Here is a 13,431-nt window from a genome sequence, read left to right on the forward strand (position 1 = left end):
AGGGAGAGCTTCCCTTCAGTGTTCTTCTTTGTCTCCAGAAGCTGGTGGCTCAGACGGTAAAGAATCCCTTCTCCAATGCAGGAGACCCAGGTTCCATCCCTGGGTCAGGAAGACCCCCTGGAGGAGGACACGGCAACCCACTCCAGTATTCTTCCTTGGGAAATCCCAAGGATAGAGGAGCCTGGTGGGAGTCCATGGGGTCACAAAGAGTCGGACATGACTGAGCAAAGCACGCAAGTTCTCGGCCGGAGAGCTGGGAGCTTAGCTGCCTCAGAGAATGTTACCCGAAGTAAAGTGAGCCAGTAAGTCTTGTTGTCTCGAGACTGTCGTCATGCACAGAGTACAGAATGAGTACATTGCAAATGACCCTCCCGCTCGGAAAATCCAGCATCTCCCAGGAGGCAATGCAGAAAGGTCACAGTCCTAACTGTGCCGTATTGTTCTCTCGCAGAGGGGACCATTCTGAACGGCACTGTGCCACTGTATTAGGATCTCTGGTGGCATCATTCAGAAGGCTTTCATCACTCTCGCCCTTTAGCACCCATCAGTGCCAGGGTCCCCTCTAAAGAAGTGTCTTTGACTCACACCAGGGGAGAAAAACACAGGGTGACCTACAGCTCTTTTTTTTTTTTTTTTTTTAATTTGCTTTCTCTTCCTCTTTGGGCTCTTCTGGCGGCTTAGAAGGTAAAGAATCTGCCTGAAATGTAGGAGCCACAGGAGATTCGAGTTTGATCCCTGGGTTGGGAAGATCTCCTGGAGACGGAAATGGCAACCGACTCTAGTTTTCTTGCCTGGAGAATTCCATGGACAGAGGGGCCTGGTGGGCTACAGTCCATGGGACTGAAAAGAGTTGGACACAACTGAGTGACTAACACTTGTCCTCTGTATTTATTTGGAATTTTAACTCCCATCACTAGGCCTTTAACTAGGACTTGCAGTACTTTTTCTCTCTGTAGTTTATCTATGTATTTACTTTTGGCTGCCCTGGGTCTTTGCTGCTGTGCAGGCTTCTCTCTAGTTGTGGAGAGCAGGGGCTACTCCCTAGTTGCGATGCACAGATATGCCATTTCGGTGGCATCTCTTGTGGCTGAGCAGGCTCTAGGGCTCGAGGGCTTCTGTAGTTGCGACACACGAGCTCAGTAATTGCAGTTCCCAGGCCCCAGAGCACAGGCTGCATAGTTGTGGCGCACTTACTTAGTTGCTCCAAGGAATGTGGCATCTTCTCAGACCAGGAACCACATCTCCTGAATTGGCAGGTGAATTCTCTACCACTGAGCTGCCAGGGAAACCCAGCCTGCAGCCCTTGAAAGAAACGGGTTTGTTTCTTCATCACTCAAGTGTCTGCTGAGAATCACTATCGTTGGTCAATCAGAGAAAGTTCCTACTGAATCAGAACTCAATCATCGGCCCTTCATGTGTCTCTATTAAGAATGTAGCATCGTAAAAAAGAGTTTCCCTCTAAGAGAGGTACCTGACTCCCCTGACTCAGTCAGTGAGGAACTGTGATCGATAGGCACCTTGCACCAATGCTTTGAAACAAAAAACCAGGAAACAAGGACTGCTTCTCTCATAGCTGCAACTCTTAAGCAGGGTTTTGACTGGTACAAATAGCATCATGTTATCATTTACTACCAGGCAGAAGAAGCCATGGATTTCTAAGCCTTCTTCCTTTTCTATCACTGACTGCTTCCAACAGCGTGCTTTCCTGAGAGGTAAACTGAGTCAGGGAAAAATAAAGAATAAATCCCAATTGTTCTTCTGAAAGACAGCAGTTTGGGTTAAAGCTGGATGACCTGAGGTTGAAAATGACTGACACAAAGCTTGGACATCATTGGTTGGTGCACCTGTTCATTCCACCCCTCTCTCATGCCAAGACGTTGTATTAACTTTCATGTGATGCTCTGTACAAACGCCATGGGGGTGCTGAAGTCTGACCTATCACCAGGGTTATTAGACGGATCAGGAATGTGACAATACAAAAGAACCATGCTCTCCATGGCGGTGGTAAAGACAAGACGGTCTTTAGGATGAAGCCAGCGCCTCTGCTCTTCTACAGTAGTCTGTTTCATGACAAGTCAGTGACACTTCAACCTTCTTCCTGTCCCAACAGGGAGGGGGTCCCATCTGGGAGCTGCCCACCCAACTACTGTTGGCTGCCCCTCCCCCATTTCTGTCTTGGATCAGATGGTCCCACCATAGCTGTTCCCCCGCACCTTTAGGCCTCACAGCCATCAAAACCAGATGTACCCCGGGCTTGACTGGAGCCACGTCTAACACAGCTGTGCTATACAGTATGGTCTACAGGGCTGCGCCATGCAACCTGCTTGCTTGTACAACCTTCCCCTTTGGAGCCCAGTTACTCTCTGCCATCCACCATGAGGCTGGGATTCTTCCCTGACAATAGTTTTCAGAAAAGCATCATCTGGAATTTTCAAGAGGCTATAAATTGTAGCCTTCCCGTCTCCAGGGGATCTTCCCAAGCCAAGGATCAAACCCAGGTCTCCCACATGTCAGGCAGATTCTTTACCAGCTGAGCCTCCAGGGAAGCTGAAGAATCCTGGAGTGGGCGTTGCAGGCAGATTCTTCACCAGCTGAGCTACCAGGGAAGCCCAATATAAATTGTAGGACTGCTAAGCCCTGCAACTCCTCTGAGTAATTCACTATTTTCCTCAGAGAGCCTAAATTTTGTGAAGGCAACAATTAGATGATAACAGAGGATGAGTCCTATTTGCATTGACTGAGGAAATAAATGAATGGATGAAGAGTCAGAGAGGAAAGCTCCAAACAGAATTTAACTTTTTAGGCACTTCTAATTTTTCCCCAATGGCTCAGTGAGTAAAGAATCTGCCTGCAACGCAGGAGACGTAGGAGACTTGGGTTCGATCTCTATGGGTTGGGAAGATCCCCTGGAGGAGGAAATGGCAACCCACTTCAGTATTCTTGCCAGGAAAATCCCATAAACAGAGGGGCCTGGTGGGCTATGGTCCATAGTGTCACAAAGAGTCGGACACGACTGAGTAACTAAGCAAGCCAGCAATTTTTAACATTGTTTATCTCCCACTGGAAGGTGCCTTGCCTAACCCAGGAATATCAGGTCTTTTCACTACAAAAAAAAGTTCCTAAAGCAGTATACATCAACAAAAGCACGGAGACAAGAGCACCCTGTTACAGTTCAGACTTACGGATGTCTCTGCGTTCTGCCACACGTGAGAGATGTGATAGCCCACCAGATCCCCGTCCTGCCGCTTAATGGGAGGCTTGATCCACCGAACGGCCACCTTGTTGCTGGACTTATTCAGAAACATGGTGACGTTCAGAGGTGCTACTGATGGGGCTACAAAAGGAAAAGGGGAGAAGGTTGAGGAGCCACGAAGGAATGCACGTAGAACAAAAAACATTCAACGAATCCAAAAGAAGAAAGTGGACCAAGTTACAGACAGAACCAATAGAAAATGTGATAGATGTAAATCTATCCATGGGCTTCTTTGGTGGCTCAGTGATTTAAAAAAACACACATACACACACACAAAACCCTACCTGCCAACGCAGGAGATGGAAAAGGCAATGGTAACCCCTTCTAGTATTCTTGCCTGGGAAATCCCATGGAAAGAGAAGCTGGGCAGGCTACAGTCCACGGGGTCACAAAAGAGTCAGACACGACTTAGTGACTAAGCAGCAGATCTATCCATATGAATGATACCATTGCATTTCACTGGGCTAACTATCCCAATTCAAAGGCAAAAATTGTGAAGTACAGTACTCCTGATATGAAACACACATCAAATATAAAGATACAAATTAGTTAAAATAAGTGTGAATAAATGATATACCATGTAATCAAAAGAGAGCTAAAATGGCTACATTAACATCAGATAAAATAGATTTCACAGGTAATACTATTAATACCAAAAATAAAGAAAATAATTTCATAATGATAAAGTGGCCAATTTATTCAGAAAGCACAGTAATATTAAATATTTATGCCAAAAATAACAGAACTTCAGGGACTTCTCTGGTGGTCCAGTGGCTAAGACTCCATACTCTCAACGCTGGGGGCCTAGATTCAACCCCTGGGCAGGGAACTGGATCCCACATGCCACAACCAAAGATCCCACCTGCTGCAATGGAGACCCAGCACAGTCAAATAAATAAATAAGTAAATAGTTGGCTTCCAAATTAAAAAAAAAAACAACAGCACTTTAAAATATCTGGACTGTTAGACCTGCAAATAGAAATAGATAAATTCACAATTATAACTGCAGGCTTTAATGCACTTGTTTACATAATTGATAGAAAAAGGAAGCAGAAAGTCATTAAGAATACAGTTTGAAAACCACTACCAACAAACCTGACCAAGTTGACATTTATAGAACACTCCATCTATGACAACCTAGACAGCATATTAAAAAGCAAAGATATCATTTTGCTGACAAAGGTCCATATGGTCAAAGCTATGCTTTTTCCAGTATTCATGTTCAGATGTGAGAATTGGACCATAAGGAAGCCTGAGTACTGAAGAATTGATATTTTCAAACTGTGGTGCTGGAGAAGACTCTTGAGCGTCCCTTGGACTGCAAGGAGATCAAACCAGTCAACCCTAAAGGAAATCAACCCTGAAAATTCACTCGGAATGACTGATGCTGAAGCTGAAGCTCCAATATTTTGGCCACCTAATGCAAAGAACTGACTTATTGGAAAAGACCCTGAAGCTGGGAGGGATTGGGGGCAGGAGGAGAAGGGGACGACAGAGGATGAGATGGCTGGATGGCATCACTGATTCAACGGACATGAGTTTGAGGAAACTCCGGGAGATGGTGATGGACAGGGAGGCCTGGAGTGCTGCAGTCCATGGGGTCACAAAGAGCTGGATATGACTGAGCAGCCGAACAACAGCAAAAACCATCGATTCAGAGCAGGATGCACATTCTCTTCAGGTGCACACTGAACATGTATCAGGGCACATACACCATGTTCTGGACCATGAGTCTTGATAAAGACTGAAGGATTCAAGCAACACAAGTTATGTTCTTTGACCTCAGTAGAATGAAATTAGAAGTCATTCATACCAAGATCTCTGGAAAACCCCTTAAATATTTTGGAAATTACATTAGACACCTAAATAACTACCGGCTCAAAGAAGAAATCAAAACAGAAACCAGAAAGTGTTAATATTTTGAGCTGAGTAAAAATGAAACAGCAGATAAAAATCATTCTCAAAGGTTTTTCTTCCTCATTTAAGATATTTTACAACCTCGGCACTAGTTTCATTTGTGCAAGGATTAAGCCCTAACAATTTGTGATCTAGACCTTTCCCACAGTCTGTATTAAAATTAGAGCACTGATGAGGTAAGGCGGGAGTTCAGGGCAGGAAAGAGACTCTAAGCAATCCAGAACTCTAAACTGAGAAATAACAGAAACTGTACAATTGACATCTAACATAATATAATATTCACTTCAATGTTCATAGAAAATATGTAAGATTTAGGAAATCAAAAGCAGTACACGGAAATTTTACAGATGCAAATAAGATTTGCTATGAGAAAATATATAGAACCAACAGTACCTACTTTATATGGTTGCTACGAGGAGCTAATGAAACAATGCACATAAAGTACCTACGATGGTCACTGACACACAGTAGGTGCTTCTTGAACGTTAGCTACCTTCTTATTTCTTAGTTTCTTGACTTTGATGCTATGAGTAATAACTTTTACATATGCTTCATGCTAAGACACTTCAGTCAAGTCTGACTCTTTGTGACCCAATGGACCACAGTCTGCCAGGATCCTCTGTCCATGGGATTGTCCAGAAAAGAATACTGGAGTGGGTTGCCATTTCCTTCTCCAGGGGATCTTCCCAACCGAGGGATTGAAGGGCATCTCTTACATCTCCTGCATTGGCAGGCAGGTTATCCCTAGTGCCACCTGGGAAGCAGTCATATTTTAATTAATGTATGCTATAAAGAGTGTGCTACTATTAATATCTTTCTATATAAAAGAAAACATCACCTATATATAGTAAGTATAAGGTTTGTCACTAAACCCTTTTCAAATACTGTAAGTCCCCTACACAAAAATGAGTTCTTTTTCCAAGAGGGCATTTATAAATCCAATTTATAAATGGATTACAAACTTTGTTTGTAAGTCCAACAAAGTTAGCCTAGGTACCCAACTAACACAATTGACTATATAGTACTGTACTGAAATAGGTTTAAAATTGAAGCAAAGTTACACAGCTCAAAATAGCCTGGAGTTAAAACTCCCCTTGGGGTCCTCCCTACCGTTCTATGCAAAACAAAGACCTCTCTCACCTTTAGAAAAAAATGGACATTAAGGTTGATTACGCCCAGCTCCCAGCCGGTCCCAGCCTCTGGCCCGATCTCCAGAATTCCTTGCCCCAACCGTTTAAGAGATAACTACTCCGAACAACCTTGGAGAACAGGCCCCCTTAAGACATTAGCTTTCCACATACCTGCCTATACATACTTACTCTTTTCTTGGGTTAGTGCAGCAGCTCACTAATCTGACTGCTGCCCCTTCTCGCCTCATTGAAGGTGATCTGTTCCTGTAAAGTGCCAGTCTCATTCTTTTTCCAAACCTCACCTTCTCTAACTCCCTTACCCCACAATTCTTTTCATACAAATAATACATAAAAAAGCAAACCAAAAATAAAACATTTTTTCGTGTTTTAAAAAGTACAGTAGTACAGTACAGCAGCTGGCACACAGGGGTGGACATCCCGTGAACAGGCAAGAAGAGTTACTGCCTGGAGGAGGGAGAGGAGGCGGGAGATGGCAGAGCTGAAGGACTGTCGGCAACACGGAGACGGAAGGCCAGCTGCCTGACACTGATGGCACAGGTTCCGCTTCCTTGCTGCAACCACATGCGAGTCTGCATCTTTGAAAGCTCGAAACTTAAAGGTTTGTATGTGTGGAGCTTACTATATGGAAGGAAACACCTTTCCCATTTTCATTGGTCATCTCCATAAAATTCTCTTCCAAAGACAAAGGCCACACAAACAAAAGTTAAAGTCTGAACCAGCCCATCAGGAAGGATTTATTTCATCACATGCCATCCGGCACAATATTCATTTCTGAACCCCAGGAATTACCTCCTTCGGTTGTGCTGGCCAGAATCCAAGGGCTTATTGCAGACCAGCCGACTTCATTCATGCAGGACACACTGATGCTGTAATTCGCCAGAGCCTGCAGCTGCTCGATTTGATACACATGTGCTGAACCCGAGGTGTTAAAAATCCTGACTGAGCCATGACTCAGCGGCTCAACTTCCTTGACCTAAATGAAAAGTAAAAATGTGGACCAGGCGTGAGTAAGGTAGTAGGAATGTTAGGCTTGGGGCATCCACGAATCCAACGTGCATGGCCCTTCCTCTGCACCGAGCGGAAGTACCTGTTTCCTTTTGGGTCACACCCTAAATTTCCCACCACTGTGTTACTCATGCTACTTACTTGAGCAACAACTGGGAACCTGATAAAAAACGCCTGAAATAAGTGTTCTCACTGTGGCTGGTAACAGAGCAAATAAATCATCATCTTTGAAACAGTGTCAGACTTTATTTTTTTGGGCTCCAAAATCACTGCAGATGGTGACTGCAGCCATGAAATTAAAAGACGCTTACTCCTTGGAAGGAAAGTTATAACCAACCTAATAGCATATTAAAAAGCAGAGATATTACTTTGCCAACAGAGGTCCGTCTAGTCAAGGCTATGTTTTTTCCAATAGTCACGTATGGATGTGAGAGTTGGACTGTGAAGAAAGCTGAGCGCTGAAGAATTGATGCTTTTGAACTGTGGTGTTGGAGAAGACTCTTGAGAGTCCCTTGGACTGCAAGGAGATTCAACCAGTCCATCCTAAAGGAGATCAGTCTTGAGTGTTCATTGGAAGGACTGATGCTAAAGCTGAAACTCTAGTACTCTGGCCACCTGATGCGAAGAGTTGACTCATTGGAAAAGACCCTGATGCTGGGAGGGATTGGGAGCAGGAGGAGAAGGGGACGACAGAGGATGAGATGGCTGGATGGCATCACCAACTCGATGCACATGAGTTTGGGTGAACTCTGGGAGTTGGTGATGGACAGGGAGGCCTGCGATTCATGGGGTCGGGAAGAGTCGGACACGACTGAGCGACTGAACTGAACTGAACTGAACATTATAATTTACATTTAACCGAAAAGAAAAGTAGCTTTTCCTCTCTCAGAATCACTTTAATTCTTGATCCCTTTTTTCCCCAGTTGTTTCACATAATATACAAAAATGACCTGAAATATATAGAATCTGACCCTTTAAAGAGAACATTTCCCAAATCCTACTTTAGAAGATGAGACACTTAATTAAAAAAAAAAAAAAAAAATCTGTATTTCATTGTGTAACCTGAGGAATTCTGCTATTGTCTTGAGGTTAATTTGAGCATGCCCTTTATTCTTACCCCCCAATTCCCACTCCAACATAAACTCAACTCCAAAAGCACACACAGACAATGCAGATTTTATGGCATTTTTTTGGTGGAGAGATATAGGAAACGATCATTTGCACCTTACCCAACAAGCTTTTCTCCAAATCTTTAGAAAACCTATCAGCTCCTTCTTCTGAGTCCTTGTACCCCGTCTTTCCCTCCATAAACACCGCCAGGCTCTCCATATCCCTCTCCCGATGTCTTCTGTATGTATAGGCAAGAGGGGGGAACCCCCAGCAAATCTAGTCTTATGGAAACTTCCAGCTTTCCTCTTGGAAACCTCTTATCTGAGGATAGGGATCATGCAGAGTCTTCCTTCACTGTATGTTTTTGAAAGTGAAGTGACAGTCGTTCAGTCGCGTCCGACCCCTTGCGACCCCATGGACTGTAGCCACCAGGCTCCTCTGTCCAGGGAATTCTCCAGGCAGGAATACTGGAGTGAATTGCCATGCCCTGCTGCAGGGAATCTTCCCAACCCAGGGATCGAACCTGGGTGTCCGGCATTGCAGGCAGATTTGTCACCGTTTGAGCCACCAGGGAAGCCTTCAATGCATATTTCTCACTATTTCTAAAACATGTTGTACTGATAAAAATCAGAAAAGACTAAATAGTATTGGACAAAACAGAAGTCACCAAGAACAGTTTGGGAAAAAAATCTTAAACCCACAAAATGTATTCCTGATAATAATGGGCTTGAAATTATAGGGTGTGGATATACAATCTTGTTATTTCAGGAGATATATGTTTGAAATTTAGGTCACGGGGCCACAAGCTGACATTTCGGAATTCTAAATCCCCCAGTGGATACGATGAGGGGGGCACTGGGCTCAAGTCTCACGTCTGACTCAGACCCACAGGTTCCACCGGGTAACAAGATGGAAACCCATTGGCCTGAGGAAACACCAGAGGAGAACCCAGGAGCTGGGTGCTTATCTTGGTGGTGGCTGTTGGCAGAAATTAATTTTTTTTTCCTTCCCTTTAAAGTCTGCACCTACTTCCTGGTGACCAAGCACTGGAACTAAGGTGGAAGAAACCCTGGCTCCCACCCCTGCCGTTTCCGGAGCAGTGCACCGGCCTGCTGCCGCTCACAGGGACACTCTTTACAGCATGCTCCTGGACGAAGCCGCGGTTTCCGTAACCGTGCTGCTGGGTCCTGGGGCATGAAACAGTAAGACTACGTGGGAGAGGTAAAAATAGAAATGGAGTCCAGAGCCCAAAAATGGGTGAAGAATGAAACCAACGCCAGGACCAACGGAAGTGAGAGGGTGTGTCCTGCTAGTGCGTGGATCTGAATCTTGTCCAAAACATTCATGTGTTACTAAGTCAGAGTTTAAAACTGCAATGAACTGGGAATCTGCTACAAAACTACACTTGGTCCCTTCAGAAATGGGAATACACTGTTAATCAACAGCTTCCTGCTCTGTGATGACCTAGAGGGGTGGGATGGCCGGTGGGGTGAGAGGAGATATGTGTATACATTTAGCCAATTCATGTTGTGGTACAGCAGAAACTACCACAATACCGTAAAGCAATTATATTCCAAATTTTAGAAGAAACAATATAAAAGTATATAACTTGTAGAGCCAATTCTGACCAACTTCACTAGGACTGCCAGAGAAAATACAGCACACCTAATTATAGTTAAAGTTCAAATCAGTTCGGTTCAGTTGCTCAGTTGTGTCTGACTCTTTGCAACCCTATGGACACACCAGGCCTCCCTGTCCATCACCAACTCCCAGAGATTACTCAAACTCATGTCCATTGAGTCGGTGATGCCATCCAACCATCTCATCCTCTGTCGTTCCCTTCTCCTCCTGCCCTCAATCTTTCCCAGCATCAGGGTCTTTTCAAATGACTCAGCTCTTCGCATCAGGTGGCCAAAGTACTGGAGTTTCAACTTCAGCATCAGTCCTTCCAATGAACACCAAGATTGACCTCCTTTAGCATGGACTGGTTGGATCCCCTTGCAGTCCAAAGGATTCTCAAGAGTCTTCTCCAACACCACAGTTCAAAAGCATCAATTCTTCGGTGCTCAGCTTTCTTTATAGTCCAACTCTCACATCCATACATGACCACTGGAAAAGCCATAGCCTTGACTAGACAGACCTTTGTTGGCAAAGTAATGTCTCTGATTGTTAATATGCTCTTTAGGTTGGTCATAACTTTTCTTCAAAGGAGTAAGCGTCTCTTAATTTCATGGCTGCAGTCATCATCTGCAGTGATTTTGGAGCCCCCAAAAATAAAGTCTGACACTGTTTCCATTGTTTCTCCACCTATTTCCCATGAAGTGATGGGACCAGGTGCCAGGATCTTCGTTTTCTGAATGTTGAGCTTTAAGCCAACTTTTTCACTCTCCTCTTTCACTTTCATCAAGAGGCTCTTTAGTTCTTCTTCACTTTGTGCCATAAGGGTGGTGTCATCTGCATATCTGAGGTTATTGATATTTCTCCCGGCAATCTTGATTCCAGCTTGTGTTTCTTCCAGCCCAGCGTTTCTCACGATGTACTCTGCATATAAGTTAAATAAGCAGGGTGACAATATACAGCCTTGACGTACTCCTTTTCCTACTTGGAACCAGTCTCTTGTTCCATGTCCAGGTCTAACTGTTGCTTCCTGACCTGTATACAGTTTTCTCAAGGGGCAGGTCAGGTGGTCTGGTATTCCCATCTCTTTCAGAATTTTCCACAGTTTCTTGTGATCCACACAGTCAAAGGCTTTGGCATAGTCAATAAAGCAGAAATAGATGTTTTTCTGGAACACTTGATTTTTCCATGATCCAGCGGATGTCTGCAATTTGATCTCTGGTTCCTCTGCCTTTTTTAAAACCAGCTTGAACATTTGGAAGTTCACGGTTCATGTATTGTTGAAGCCTGGCTTGGAGAATTTTGAGCATTACTTTGCTAGCGTGTGAGATGAGTGCAATTGTGCAGTAGTTTGAGCATTCTTTGGCATTGCCTTTCTTTGGGAATGGAATGAAAACTGAGCTTTTCCAGTCCTGTGGCCACTGCCAAGTTTTCCAAATTTGCTGGCATATTGAGTGCAGCACTTTCACAGCATCATCTTTTTTGATTTGAAATAGCTCAACTGGAATTTCATCACCTCCACTAGCTTTGTTCATAGTGATGCTTCCTAAGGCCCACTTGACTTCACATTCCAGGATGTTTGGCTCTAGGTGAGTAATCACACCATTGTGATTATCCAAGTCATGAAGATCTTTTTGTACAGTTGTGTGTATTCTTGCCACCTCTTCTTAATATCTTCTGCTTCTGTTAGGTCCGTACCATTTCTGTCCTTTATCGAGTCCATCTTTGCATGAAATGTTCCCTTGGTATCTCTGATTTTCTTGAAGAGATCTCTAGTCTTTCCCATTCTATTGTTTTCCTCTATTTCTTTGCACTGATTATTGATGAAGGTTTTCTTATCTCTCCTTGCTATTCTTTGGAACTCTGCATTCAAGTGGGTATATCTTTCCTTTTCTCCTTTGCTTTTGGCTTCTCTTCTTTTCACAGCTATTTGTAAGGCCTCCTCAGACAGCCATTTTCCTTTTTTGCATTTCTTTTTCTTGGGGATGGTCTTGATCCCTGTCTCCTGTACAATGTCACAAATCTCTGTCCATAGTTCATCAGGCACTCTGTTTATCAGATCTAGTCCCTTAAATCTATTTCTCACTTCCACTGTATAATCGTTACGGATTTGATTTAGGTCATACCTGAATGGTCTAGTGGTTTTCCCTACTTTCTTCAATTTAAGTCTGAATTTGGCAATAAGGAGTTCATTATCTGAGTCATAGTCAGCTCCTGGTCTTGTTTCTGCTGACTGTATAGAGCTTCTCTATCTTTGGCTGCAAAGAATATAATCAATCTGATTTCGGTGTTGACCATCTGGTGATGTCCATGTATAGAGTCTTCTCTTGTGTTGTTGGAAGAGGGTGTTTGCTATGACCAGTGCATTGTCTTGGCAGAACTCTATTAGCCTTTGCCCTCCTTCATTCTGTACTCCAAGGCCAAATTTGCCTGTTACTCCAGGTGTTTCTTGACTTCCTACTTTTGCATTCCAGTACCCTATGTGAAAAGGACATCTTTTTTAGGTGTTAATTCTAAGAAGGTCTTGTAGGTCTTCATGAAACCTTTCAACTTCAGCTTCTTCAGCATTACTGGTTGGGGCATAGACTTGGATTACCGTGATATTGAATGGTTTGCCTTTGAAAGGAACAGAGATCATTCTGTCATTTTTGAGATTGCATCCAAGTACTGCATTTTGTACTCTTTTGTTGACTATGATGACTACTCCATTTCTTCTAAGGGATTCTTGCCCACAGTAGTAGATATAATGGTCATATGAGTTAAATTCACCTATTTCAGTCCATTTTAGGACACTGCATCCTAAAATGTTGACATTCACTCTTGCCATCTCCTGTTTGACCACTTCCAATTTGCCTTGATTCATGGACCTAACATTCCAGGTTCCTATGCAATATTGCTCTTTACAGATAAACCTTGCTTCTATCATCAGTCCCATCCACAACCGGGTGTTGTTTTTGCTTTGGCTCTGTCTCTTCATTCTTTCTGGAGTTATTTCTCCACTGATCTCCAGTAGCATGTTGGGCACATACCAACCTGGGGAGTTCATCTTTCAGTGTCCTATCTTTTTGCCTTTTCATACTGTTCATGGGGTTCTCAAGGCAGGAATACTGAAGTAGTTTGCATTCCCTTCTCCAGTGGACCACATTCTGTCAGAACTCTCCACCATGACCCGTCTGTCTTGGGTGGTCCTACACGGCATGGCTCATAGTTTCATTGAGCTAGACAAGGCTGTGTCCATGTGATTAGATTGGTTAGTTTTCTGTGATTGTGGCTTTCAGTCTTCCTGCTCTCTGATGGAGAAGAATAAGAGGCTTATGGAAGCTTCCTGATGGGAGAGACTGACTGAGGGGGAAACTGGGTCTTGTTTTGATGGGCAGG

General features: G+C 43.8%; 1 protein-coding gene across 1 annotated transcript in view; it reads right to left on the minus strand.

Moving 5' to 3' along the window:
- Window positions 1–13,431, minus strand: part of MERTK (MER proto-oncogene, tyrosine kinase) — a 138,265-nt gene that overhangs the window by 41,104 nt on the left and 83,730 nt on the right. Inside the window, 2 exon segments of the mRNA XM_027554516.1 lie at window positions 3,183–3,334; window positions 7,111–7,294. Of these exon segments, the coding sequence (XP_027410317.1) occupies window positions 3,183–3,334; window positions 7,111–7,294 (336 nt within the window).

This window comes from Bos indicus x Bos taurus, chromosome 11, assembly GCF_003369695.1.
Source record: "Bos indicus x Bos taurus breed Angus x Brahman F1 hybrid chromosome 11, Bos_hybrid_MaternalHap_v2.0, whole genome shotgun sequence".
In the NCBI taxonomy this organism is placed as follows: Eukaryota; Metazoa; Chordata; class Mammalia; order Artiodactyla; family Bovidae; genus Bos; species Bos indicus x Bos taurus.